The sequence below is a fragment of the Tigriopus californicus genome, chromosome 6 (assembly GCF_007210705.1).
Source record: "Tigriopus californicus strain San Diego chromosome 6, Tcal_SD_v2.1, whole genome shotgun sequence".
Taxonomy (NCBI): Eukaryota; Metazoa; Arthropoda; class Copepoda; order Harpacticoida; family Harpacticidae; genus Tigriopus; species Tigriopus californicus.
In genome coordinates, this window is record NC_081445.1 from 4,430,231 (window position 1) to 4,442,864 (window position 12,634).

General features: G+C 42.2%; 2 protein-coding genes across 3 annotated transcripts; both read right to left on the reverse strand.

The window, feature by feature from the left end:
• Window positions 1-283: 283 nt before the first annotated feature.
• LOC131882693 (mesoderm-specific transcript homolog protein-like) lies at window positions 284-1,949 on the reverse strand. Its single transcript, XM_059229929.1, has 4 exons — window positions 1,469-1,949; window positions 1,217-1,390; window positions 623-909; window positions 284-559 (listed from the first exon to the last, which is right to left on the reverse strand). Exons 1-4 carry the CDS (start codon window positions 1,811-1,813, stop codon window positions 319-321), a joined length of 1,047 nt encoding a protein of 348 aa, XP_059085912.1. The 5' UTR covers window positions 1,814-1,949; the 3' UTR covers window positions 284-318.
• A 2-nt stretch (window positions 1,950-1,951) lies between these two features.
• LOC131882692 (putative sodium-coupled neutral amino acid transporter 11) lies at window positions 1,952-10,509 on the reverse strand. Of its 2 annotated transcripts, XM_059229926.1 has the most exons (12): window positions 10,356-10,509; window positions 10,151-10,292; window positions 9,952-10,085; window positions 9,812-9,887; window positions 4,978-5,128; window positions 4,239-4,340; window positions 4,100-4,173; window positions 3,832-3,993; window positions 3,597-3,766; window positions 3,428-3,526; window positions 3,199-3,360; window positions 1,952-2,092 (listed from the first exon to the last, which is right to left on the reverse strand). In XM_059229926.1, exons 1-12 carry the CDS (start codon window positions 10,356-10,358, stop codon window positions 2,030-2,032), a joined length of 1,338 nt encoding a protein of 445 aa, XP_059085909.1. In that variant the 5' UTR covers window positions 10,359-10,509; the 3' UTR covers window positions 1,952-2,029. The 2 variants fall into 2 exon arrangements, with proteins under 2 accessions (XP_059085909.1, XP_059085910.1); XM_059229927.1 differs by lacking the exon at window positions 4,239-4,340.
• Between the last annotated feature and the right edge of the window lie 2,125 nt (window positions 10,510-12,634).

Sequence of the window (12,634 nt, forward strand, 5' to 3'; positions counted from 1 at the left end):
TTTTGTGGATAAGTATTATGTATGCTATGAAATGAAAACGAGATGTTAAACCTTGATTCAACCCAATCCGATTTGGATCCGAAAACAATCGCTCACCAATCCGATCTGCGTGCGAGAATTTTTGCTTATTCCGATCCGATTCTGACAAGTCCGATTGGATTCCAAAAACCAGTGCCTACAAAATATATCGTTAGAAATTCAACCATTTTTCATTTCAAAATGAAAAATGAATACTACCTTCAAGGATAAAAACATTGTTTCATCACATACAGTACGTTCCCAATAAATCTTAAAGTTATCTCTTTATTGAGGGAAGAGTCATCTTGCACTTTGTATGAAGTGTAGAATCGTTTGAGCATATTCCTCAGGCTTCTCCAACATCAAAAAATGGCCGACACCTTTTAGCGTTTTTCCATTGAACACATTGGGCGGGATGAAATCCCTGGCCAAGGATTTGGGTATTTCCATTGGGGACACAGCATCTGCATCGCCCCAAAACAAAAGACAAGGGATGTCCAGACTTCTCAAGGACTTGAGCCAACGAACCTCAAATCTCGACCTAGAGTTGAATAAGAGACTAAAAAGAGAGATGAGATTCTCAGACCTGAAATGGAGCACTTACCTGTCATGAAGGTAGGAGATGGTTTTATGGACGATCTTGTCGCCTCCGTTTAAACTCATCAAGGCCTGAATATCCTCAATATCGCGAGTCAATTCCTCTTTGAGGTGATAATTTGGACTCCAAAGACTTTCCAATTGCTGACTACTTATGTAGGATCTGACGTCGACAGGAATCCGATTTTGAAGTGATACCAACATCTCGCCCAACCATGGTTTGGTTAGTAAAGTTTGAGAGAGGCGGAAATTGATCAAATCGTACCTCATCCCGCCATTAGTAAACGTGACACTCTGCAAAGGATAATCAATGAATTACCATTAGTGTCCAAAAGCGTGGCACACTAAAACCATTTTATGGGAGTTGTAGGGTCAAAATAATAAAAATTAGTCGCAGTTCTATGCAACGATATTTCGACATTATGGAACACACCTCTTAATTCTTATTTGTATCAGCACATTTGCATTCTCATTTTCATATGAATACAAAGGCGGGGCTGTTAGGTTTATCCTGCCAACTTTTTTTTGATTCAACTTGAATTGACCTTCTCAAGTATGCAGATTATGGCAGTCCCTGTACCCAAATTTGAAACTAAATTACCTTGAAAAAGTCTTTGAATTCATCGGGAAGCAGTTTTTTTTGGCGGCGAGTGAGGATCTCGGTTAGAACGGAGTCTCCCATATCATGAGCCACGATGTGGGCGTTCCGGATGTCCAACTTCTGCCAAAGCATCAGGGCATGATCAGCCAAGTCCGCCATGCTTTGGGTGAAATTCTACAATATGTAAACAAAAATGTGCCTTTTATGTCGAGTGATACAACGAAACGATGATCGAGCTTTTTCTGTGTCTACCTCTCGGGGTTTGGACGAGAATCCGAATCCAACGTGATCGCAGAGCACGAGTCTGTATTGAGCGGCTTGGAAGAACTGCATGGCTTTGTGGTAATCAAATGATGACGTCGGGAAGCCGTGGATAAAGATGAGCGTCTCGGACGACTCATCCCTGGGACCCTCATCAATGCAAAACACTTCAAACCCATCGATATCATGGATTGATCCCCGTTGGAACCAGGATTGGAGATGCGAGGGAAGCTCTTGAAATCCGAGATCCGGCGTTTCAGAGACAAACAGGAAAATAACTTGGAGGGAAACCCCCAACAAAACAATGAAGACACTCGTTATTGTGGAGATACTCATGTTGGTTGGAAACTTGTATCATTGGCCTAGATCTTTAGCTTTATTTCAACCTACATGTTCACATAGTACAACATTTTTTGGACACGTTACTTGCACAGCACTTGCATCCAACATCATCTAGTGGTCAATCATCCAATCAGTGTTCTGTTGGATTGCCGGAGCAAACATTCATTCTCACAAATGCGCAAGTAAGGAGGCATGTTGCGAGAACAAAAGCTATGATGTTCCGTTGAAATGACAGTACGGCATTTCCACATCGACCAGGCAGCCATTCTCATTCTAAAATCAAAATATTAAGCTTTAAAAATATTCGTGAGATTTCTCAGCCTTTAAGAATTATGGGGGTTAAATTGTGAAAAGAGATGATTTTTTTCTTTTGCAGAGTTCTTGACTGCCATTGGGAATGAAATCCCCAGCACTTAAAAATAAAAGTAATTGACGTATCTTATTTAGCTTTAAATGACGGAAATTGAAATGAAAAAGACAGGGTGGTCCCAGATCTGGACATCAAATAAAACATGATTAATTGATCACCTATTGAAGATTCGGACAATGTTTTCGCCACAGGTTTAGCAATCAGCAAAGAGATTGTGTATCTTATTCTTACGCGGGTCTATGAATTACTTATAACGAAAGACAATAACTCAGAAATTATCTGTTTTAGAAGATAAGACAAAGAGAAAATAGTTCATTAATGGAAGCTATGGAACTATGGAAGCCTCAAAAAAACTCAACTAATTTCAATATGATTCCATGATAGCTTATTTACTTTGAATTCATTATTTTTGTTTTTGTTTTGTTGGCAGATTCACACCGGAAAATACAGCTTTGATCATAAAAAAAAAACCTGTTAACATTGCTTAAGTTCTAGGCATAAAAGAGGTTCTCAAACTATTTTAAATTGTCAAGATATGAAGTGATTCAAAAGTTATTTGTTAGACTGTAGAAGATGCAACACTTAGGTCATTCAAGAATAACAATCAAGATCTTTCGAAAACACTATTTGGGGTGTCTCAGTGTTAGTGTTTCCATAATTGCTACCGTTAATATATTCTCATTACTCTTTTGGTGCAACTCGAATGGGAGATAAGTATTCCGTATTTTTATGAAAATTATTAGACTTAGTGCAAAAAATAATACGGAAAATTTAGCCTGCGGAAAAAAATATGAAAAGGTTCTTTCTTCATCACTTAATATTTTGCCGAACACAACATTTTATAAGAGGATAACTTTGGATTGGATAGGCTTGATAAGCTAAAAATGAATTAATGTCATTTTGAAAACACTACAGCTATCAATCACATCCCAAAAGCAGAAAAGTTCCATTTTACTGACCGCAAATCATCTGATTATTCCCTAATGTTGTGGTAAATTCTTCAACTTGCCTGAGTGATGAGTTCAACAAATCCAAAGACAAATGCGATGGAACCGAGGATAAGGATGGTCAGGGAGGCCAACCTGTATTTCTCATACCAAGAGCCATCAGCGACTTTGAGGTAACACATGGCCGGTAAAATTGTAGCCAATGGAATACCAAAAACCACTCCCTACACATTCGGCCGTAAAAACCGGTATTAGCAGATTACATTACACAAATTAGAAAGAAGATCTTACATTTGCACCTACAACAACAACAAGACATTTGGCAGAGATAGAAATGATCAATCCCATCAAATTCAAGCCAAGAGTCAATCCCACATAAATGGGCATTCCCTGAAATGGTAGTGGAGAGGAAGAGGGAAAAGCTTTGCCGAGTTATTTGGAAAACAAACTTCAAACATACCAATTTTGCTAAATCGGGTTCATCGCCCTCAGGTTTAAAAAAGATATTAACTACAACCTCTCTGGTGACCAAGCATTCAATAGGATAGGTAAATAAGACAGTGAAACAGAAGAGAACTTTGACAATGTTCATTAACGGGTCATCCCAACAATAATTGTTAAGCAAATCGCCTGAAAATGAGAAGGGTTTCGTGAGCCTTAGGTGTGATTTTCCCGTGACTTTTTAGGTGGCTTGCCTTGGGTCGAAGACCTGAAGGTGTAATAACCCATCAAGCCCATCAAGACACATGCTGCCCACGATAAACCCACGGAAACATGGGTAACTTTGTTCCAATTGTCTTGGTTTTGTACCCTCATGTCGTAATACATCATAAAGGAGTTGTGATGGCATAGAAAGGCTGAAAGTATTGGTGTATTTACAATGAAAAGTTGCATTTAAAAACGGTATTCGCAACGTTTTTGGGGGATAGAGGAAAGGAAAATTGTTCTTTCTTCAATTCTTACCAAATATAATGACGCCATAAGTTGTGCTCACACCAGAAAAGTCGACTAAAGACCACGAGTTCTCATGGTGATCCCTGGAATCATAATTAAAAGATTTAAGTACGAGACCCAGTCAAGATGATTGCTTTGGAGTTCTTACATTAGGTCTCTCATGGTAAAAGATCGGATGAAGATAGCACTTAGGATAAATGCCATGCAAATCATTGAACTCACACTGGCTTTGCTCAAATTTCCAATGTTTCTAGAATAATAGTAATGTTTGAGAATGACCTTTAAAACACCTTGGAAAGCTTTTTCTCCAAATTTTCTCTCTTAGAATAAAAATGATTTCTCCTCAAACAGGATCTACATATGAGGCTTGCTGGGGTAACCTATTGGTAGAGCATCCGCTGTCCAATTTGCGAATCCCGGTTCGATCACAGGCTAGCCAAGTCCAAGCTTCTCTGTGGTATTTGATTACAGCATAAGTTGCTGCTTTAACGGCTTAAATGGGCGAAACTGCGCTCATTCCCGAGGGTGAGCTATTAGTTAATGTTGGCTGTGACGACGAAGCGAGAATATCCCTCAATTGGGACACCCATCATTCAGATAGCAGGTCAAGCCTTATCAAGTCTTTAAAATGAATGAAATGAAACAAACAACTGGATCTTGAAATTTAAAAATTGAACACTGAGAACAAAAACTAAACTGTATCATAAGCTTGCTTGGACTTGACATTCGGTTACCTTTCTGTGACAAACTTCACATAGCCTTATTCAATCTTATTCTTGACCAATGGAAAGGGCATTTTATCAAACAAAAAAATGGAAAGAGGGCCAAGATTTCGGGTGCCAGCTTTATCAAACATAAAAGATCCAAAAGTGACTACACTTAATTACCTATAAAAGCACAGAGGTATTGTAAAAAACATGGTGAGTGCAGTGATAATGACTTCTCTTTGAAGAAGCAGAGAACTTGAAGGCCACCCGGTGACGCTTGTCAGCACCCTAGTCATCGTGTCTCCAGCCACGATATTGTATGAAACCATTGCTGAAAACAAGAAAAGCTGTCAATACAATGGATGAAACACAGGACACTTCGTAACAGAATATAATCTCAATGCTTTCTCTTTGCATCCGAACGCATAAATTCGTTCTCGCTAGGGACTGACAATCTGGGTGGCTTTGCAATTTTGGGGTAGCCGCGATTGCTCTAAGCGAAAGCTCGACAAGCAAACTGACTCTGCCCCAAAAATATTTTAAAACTCGTCCGACAACATAACATGTAGAACACCCAAGGACATTGAGATGACATGAAGCTAATTCTGAAATCATAACTCTTTCTTTTGTAATCAATAGGCCATTACACTGGAAAGATTAATGTCATTGTCAGGATGAATGAATGACTTATTAATTTCTGGTCGCAGGAGCACGAGATATAGTTTTAAATTTGTATGGTTCCTATTGATTGACCGTACGGATTATTATATTCCACGTCACAAAAAGATATGTTTCACAATGTCCTTGTTGCTTCTTTGGCTTCATATTTGTTATTACTGAGTAGATAGGTCCCAGGTCTTTATTATACTCTTCACTTTAGCTTTGCTTTCTTCCTCCCTGATGTGCACAGGCAGTCTTTCCCAAATTTCAACAGTTCTGGTAATAATTGACTTCTTGGTTGCTTGGGCTTGGGGAGCGTAGGCTCTGGACAATCTTTGGCGCGTGTTTTTTTTCACCCACATGAACCTCCATTCGTCCGGTTGTAAGGGGATGATTTAACCAGTCTTTTCCACAATGCCAAGCCAGCAGAGCTATCGCACGCATTACGATAACGTCTATAGAAACCTGGTTTGTTTTCTGTAGAAGCTCTTTATATTCCCATAGTTGCTTTTTATGTTGCGGTAGTACTCTTCCTCGTTTCCACACTTCTTTATATTCCACGTGTTTTCTTGTTGGTATGTTCACGGCAGCTTTCATGGCCGCGGAGTGGAGAGAACTTATCTTCCTCAAGACTGGATCATTCGATTGGAGTGCGTCTGAAATGACCTCAATGCTGTATCTGAGTTTTATGTAAAAAGTGGTTCAATCATTTCCGCGACCACCACTGATGGAAGCTTCCAAGCTAAGCGACGCAGAATCCCGATTCTCTTCCGTAACTCGGGCTCCAAATTATTTAGATGGCACTTCCAAGATAGGTTTTGCAGAAAGTGAAACCAAGAAGCACTTCGGCAGTTGATTCTTCTATTAGAGCGTCTTCTATTTGCAATGGCTCTTCCATGGATCTCCCAAACATAAGAAACTTTGTTTTTGATGCATTGGCAGCGAGGCCAGAAGCTTTCATAAACTCTAGGATTTCAGCTGCCGATGCCCTCAAGCCTTGACGCACTTATTCTTCTGTTTTGGCCGATGTGGAGCATATTATATCGTCAGCGTAGGCTAATAACGATCTATTTGACACCCATTCCCCCAGATCGGCCACCATCACAAGAAAAAGCAACGGGGAGATCTTTGACCCTTGTGGGCTTCCAATTTTCACTGATTAGCTCTGATCTGGGAACTTCGACTTCTTCATCGTATGTATTGCCTTGATGATATCACTCTCTTCTACAGCCTTGAATGCAAAGTTATTTTTTGGCAGTCGGAGCCGTGCAGCTCTAGTTCGAGCTCCCATGAGGGATCTGTTGTGGAGGCACCAATGCCCTTTTGGATCCTTTCAATCTTTGAAAGAAAAAATATGTTGAAATGTTCTGCGGTTTCGCTGATATCAAGCACCCGTCCATTGGATTTGATTGTATTCGACGTTACTTTGCCACTCCCCGTGATTTCCTTGACAGCTTTCCAGACCTCGTGTGGATTTGTTTTTATCCTGTTTCTGATGTTAGAGATACTTTCAATATGAGCTTGTCGATTGCATTGCTTTCGAAGGTTCTTTAGCTTCCCTTTCTTATTCTTGCTTCTGGCATTGTCCCTGAGCCGTCGTAGTCTGCACAACTGAGCACTTGGTTTGGGCGATCTCTTTGGCTTTATCCTGATAAACTTCAGAGGTGCGTGCTTGTCTAAGACCTTTAACAATAGCTCGTTGAACTTTTCCGCCTTCATCTGAATTTCTCCATGCGCTAGATCTTCCCATGGTTGCTTTGCCAGATCAAGCCTAAAACTGTCACAATCGATCTTTCCATATGTGGCTACCCTGACCCATATTCCCTGACTTCGCCTTATAATCTGAGTTTTGTTTTGCCTGGCTGCTAATGTTTTCATAGTTCACAAGATAAGGTTGTGATCGCTCAAGCCATGTTCTCTTGTTAATGTTTCAGTGACAAGTCCTGTCTGGTTTGAGAGCGTCCAGTCGAGGTTTGAGTGAACGTCTCTATCTCCTCTTATGCGAAAAAATGTTTTACCGAATTGTGTACATATCATTCCACATGAGTCCATACTTTCGATGAACGTCTTCGTTAATTGACGTGGGCCATATGTATTGTCTGATAGTCGAGTTAGGTCCAAATTAAATTCACCTGCCAGTAAAAGTCGTCCACTTGTACTGTTTTCGACCATTCTAATGAGGCCAGAAATCGCTTCTGTTTGTGTCTTGTTTCATTCTCGATATATGTTGGCAACAGCTGTTTTGCTCGTCCTCCTTTTTCTTCTACACAAAGCCAAACCTCTGGGCGGAGAATGGCGAGATGAAGTTGAGTGACGTTCTGAAAAATTCCATTTCGCACAAGAGTGCAAATTCGCTTTTTTTGCCTTGATGAGTGTATGTCTGAAAATTTTCAAGTGTAAACTGTTTATCACCATAGTCATCAAGGTCTATTTCCAGAAGGAAGACAACGTCAGCCTTGAACTTTGGGATAAGATGGTTTATTTCATTTTCTTTGTTGTATAAGCCACGGCAAATATTCCATGACAGAAATCGGATCCCATCCTTTCCTTGCCCTCCAGAGCCATGATTGTTAATCTTGCTTATTGAACCTTCTCGGCCGTCCATTGCAGGACGGGGTTTTCTTTGCCAATCACGAAGCACTGTTGCCCCCGTTTTTGACTTGTCCCTTGCTTCCTCCCATTTCTTATCCAGATTCTCCATTTGCTCTTTAGTCATGTCGGGGTCGATTCTGTATTTCGTCACAGTTCCCGATTCAGCATTTTTCTTATTTTGTTCTCTGAGGGCTCTATTTGACCTTAGAGCTTGTTCTCGGAGATCTCGTGAGGAAAGACTGACCAGCAGAGGCCGAAAGTCCCTCCCGTCGTCCCTTTTTCCCAGCCTTCGCATCGCTAGGATGGAACTTTTGAAGGTGTCCCGCAATCCTGCTATCTTGGCCACCTTCAGGATCTCCCCCTCCTCATAGGCCTTTCGTTTGTTTGGGTCTTCTTCCTTCAGCTCTTTGATGCCTCTGAACACTAGGTTCTGTTTTCTGTCTTGCATCTCCGCCACACACTGTATCACATTGCCAGGGATGATATTTAGATTTCCCTATGTTTCAGCAAAAGTCTTGCTCTCGCAATGAACCTGAACAGTCTCCGCCATGTCTTCCTTGACCTGCATCTGGTTCTTCTCCAAAGCCTGCTCCAGTAATACCACCCTTTCCTTCAGGTTGTCGTTCTCCGACTTCATTTTTTCCATTTCGTTTTTTATTGCTTGAACCTCGTCAATCAGGTCCTCTGCCGACAGGTTACCCATTTTTTGCCCACTTGGAGCGATTACTTCTTCGATGTCGTTTGAATGTGTTTTTGGGGACAGAAGGTGATCCAACACGCTCATTGGCCCCTCTGACACGTCTCTTGCGCTACTTCTAGTAGCTTTTTTCATTTCACTTCGACTTTAATCGTCAGGTGCATCGAAAACTAAGCAATTTTTTTTCTCCAAGTGTCTGGAGAGCACTTTCCGACACGGCTTTTCACTCCGAAGATTGCATTTTTTTCCTACCTGATTGGTTTTGAATCTAATCCAATCCAATCCAATTCAAACTTTTGTTTCCTGCCATTACATAAGCTGGAAGAGCACGAAAACACGGGTTAATCGTTGTCGAATGAGACTGAAAGTCATTCATTCCCTCCTCATATTTCTACCCCACTTTTGTTTATGATTTCCTTTTTCATTCCATTGTTTTGCAATTTCTTCCCTACATACATAGCCATCTCTTTGACTTTTTGTCGGCAATGACGATCCGGTGAAAATATTCTTCAAAACTGAGCCCGCTATGCATTATTAGATGTTGTAACTTTCGAACACCCTTTGGGATCACTGATCAACAGGCCAAGTACAGAGACATGGATGCATCTTTTTAGATAGATGCTTTTTTGATGATATATTTTCAGTCATTAGACATTCTCTAAAATAAAATTTACTTCACAGCTTGCCTCATGAATCATTCATACAATACAACATTGCTAAATTCGATGGAAAAGGAAGGGTATACATTATTTTGAAGGAGCAATTCGGACATTTAGGCAAGCGCTGGTACCAGCAAACAAACTTGCCTGCCAATGCCAGTGATGAAAAATTGGCTTTTCGAACTGGTTTTAACGAAGCTGACCGTTCCTCCTATAGTAATGTGAAAGAAGGGTCAGCTTCTCAAAAACATGTTTGAAGCTCCAAACTTGCATCGCTGACATTGGTACACCAGCAAACAAACGAACCTGCCAGAGATTGCTTAAACGTCCCCATTATCCATCCATATTCTGTCCTCTCTATTGCTACAAGCTTTTCCCCCTCAATACATCAAAACTCTCCGCTCACCTATCATGGGGTATCCAAATTGACATATGGTCAAAATCCAGTATCCAGGTCTTCCCAAGGTCTGCTCAACCAATTCCTATAAATGAAATGTTGTCTCCACCAAAGCAGACCTCTATTTCTCTGGTCGAGAGATCAATCACCTGATAGCTGTAGGCCTTGATTTTCAAACCAGCGGCAAGAAGAACTTGAAGAGACCAATCCACAACCACTGCCACTACGGTGATCAAGCTCAAGCCAAGAATGATCCCACTCTGTTCCATTGCATAAGCCATTCCTTGAATCAAACGCTATTTCTAAAACACATGGTTACATGGTTAGCAACCCAAGTTGACCACATACCAATGATTCCAGATCCGAGGATGGAGTTCACATAATTGAAACACGTACTGGCATTGGATTTGAGCTCGCGGTCGTTGATTGGGTCCAAAAGTAGATCCGGGTCCAGCAACTTAGAATCTTCTGTAACGCGGGATTTGGCCTCCTTTCAAAGCCCATAGATTCTTTGAAATATGATTTAAAAAAACAAGGAAAGAATGGGACTCACCATTGTGTTCAATTTAACCAAGCGACAAACTTGAACTGAAAGGTCGTATTTTAATAAACTGCTGTTTTCGTCAATCCAGGTGCTTGACTGAATCGGAGAACATATTGCTCACGAGAGGAAGGCCATGTCACTTTATGCTTAGGAGGTAATGAAACGTTAGATTGACAAGTCTGTTTAAAAGAGAGTGAGGAATAAGTGTTTCCTACAAAAAGCATGCCTCTGTGTCAATGGAAAGCCGTAGAGATACGTTGCGAGGAGGACTTCAGGGATTCGTACTTTGAGTTCATTGTTCTGACGAACATCATCCAAAATGTCCATGGGACATTAACAATTGTTTCATTTGTTGTAATGGTAACGTCGAAATTGCGTTCGATTTTGACATTTTCGATCAAGCTGTCGTATGACTTTTTATTCAGCGACATGGTTAGGTTAGTCCTCCGTGTACTCGGTTACAAAAGCATCAGCCCATAAAGGCAAGCTGGGCACTTCATATTTGGGCACTTTTGTCCATCCTGTCAAAAAGCTTCCAAAAGTGTTCCAAAATAGAGGGTGTCCCAAAGTGTCCAAAATACAAAGCTTTAAAACCACAAAACTATAAGAGCAAAAGTATTTTAAGCTGATTTCTTGTTTGAAACTGGTGAATCCTCCACTGTCCGGAAAAATGAAATCTCCACTCATCGAGATCTACAATATGACTGGCTGGACTTCGTATCCAGCCACTTTATATATATTGTTTCTACATAAATCACACTACACCTCCCCCGAGAAAGATGCAATTTTTTTATACGACACACAGCAAACAAGAATGCAAAGGAGATGATAGGATTGCAACTCGACGTATTACACTCACGGCACTGACAAATCGAGGATGATCTCTCGGGTCGAGGTTTGGGCAGCTCCCTCTTTGACCGACAACTCAATCAGTCAAGACGGCGTTGGGTAAAGGATTCGACGGGGCCTACTGTGGTGGGCGTGGGCTACGTAGAAGCCCATCTCATGCTATCTCATATGGCGACCATGAAGGCCGAGAAGTGAATAAGTTCCCATATGACAACATGGGGAATGCTCCACTTGCCTCCACTCCCCCATAGTTCCGAGCTGACACGGGAGTGTCGCAGAAGCGCCGCAAGCACGCCAACAGGCAGAGGACAAACACTAATAGAAAAATAAAGGAGGCTACCCCAAAGCCCATTGTGAGCAAGTGCAGCTCCAACAGATGTGTCCCAGAGGATTGTTCCACGATTTGTTCTCGCACCTCGGCACCTCGGGAGCCTTCGCCATGTTACTGCAAACCCCTCTTGACTGAGAAAAAAAAAGATTATCACTCAAACACCGTCACCGTGCTAGCAAATGATACATGTCCTCTCTGCAGTCGAGTTGAACGGCGTATGGCCGGCCGTAGTATCCCCTTGAGAGTAGGATTACCAAGCATGACCCACGCACCCTTGTCAGCACCTTTCAACGGACGTAGGAATCCCGATTTCGCCGGGCTTCCTCGATATTGGTGGCCTCCTCCAATAGGCTGGCCTTCAGCTCGAGCAAATTCTCCTTCAACTTGACGTCCGAAAGCCACTCAAGATCCTGAACACATAGATCTCATCCAGTGTGAGTGAACCCAAGTCGGCCTCATTGCCCTTCTAGCGAATCGAGCCACGTAGCCCGAAAAGGCTTGCCCTTGCTCCTGTTGGTACCGGAAATAGTCGAGTCTACGGGGTGAACAGGGAGTATGTGACGGCGAACCGCCGCTCCAGTGCCGCCATACACGAGTCCTCGCCAAACACTGGCGTGGTCTCCCTGATAGATTCTCGGACCATTGTTTCCAGCTCAAGGTCCAAGTATGAAAGGAAGAACGCTTGCTGATCCGCGAGTGTTGCCCTCTCCAAGTTGGACGCCGAGTGGAAGGACTTGAACTTGGTAGTCCAGTTGCGCATCTCAGCTGGCGTGGCCTCCCACGAGAGATGTTCCGGCTGCAAAGCATTCTGAACCCGGTATGATCCGAATGGCCCAGCGGATGTCTGCGGCGCCTGTAACATTACAGCTGGCACCGTGCGGGCCTTTTTGAGGGCCCCCAACAAGCGTTCGGTGCATGACAGATATGTGTCCGTCATGGCATCCATCTCAGCGGAACACTCCGGTTCCAATATGGGAAACTCTTCAGCCAGAGTCAGGTACAGCTCTGACACTCTGTCGAAATGCGACCGCAATTGACCTAAAACCTTGGTCAACTCACGGACCGAATCCTCTCCGAGGTTGGCCCCCGCAAACGTAATAATCTGGGC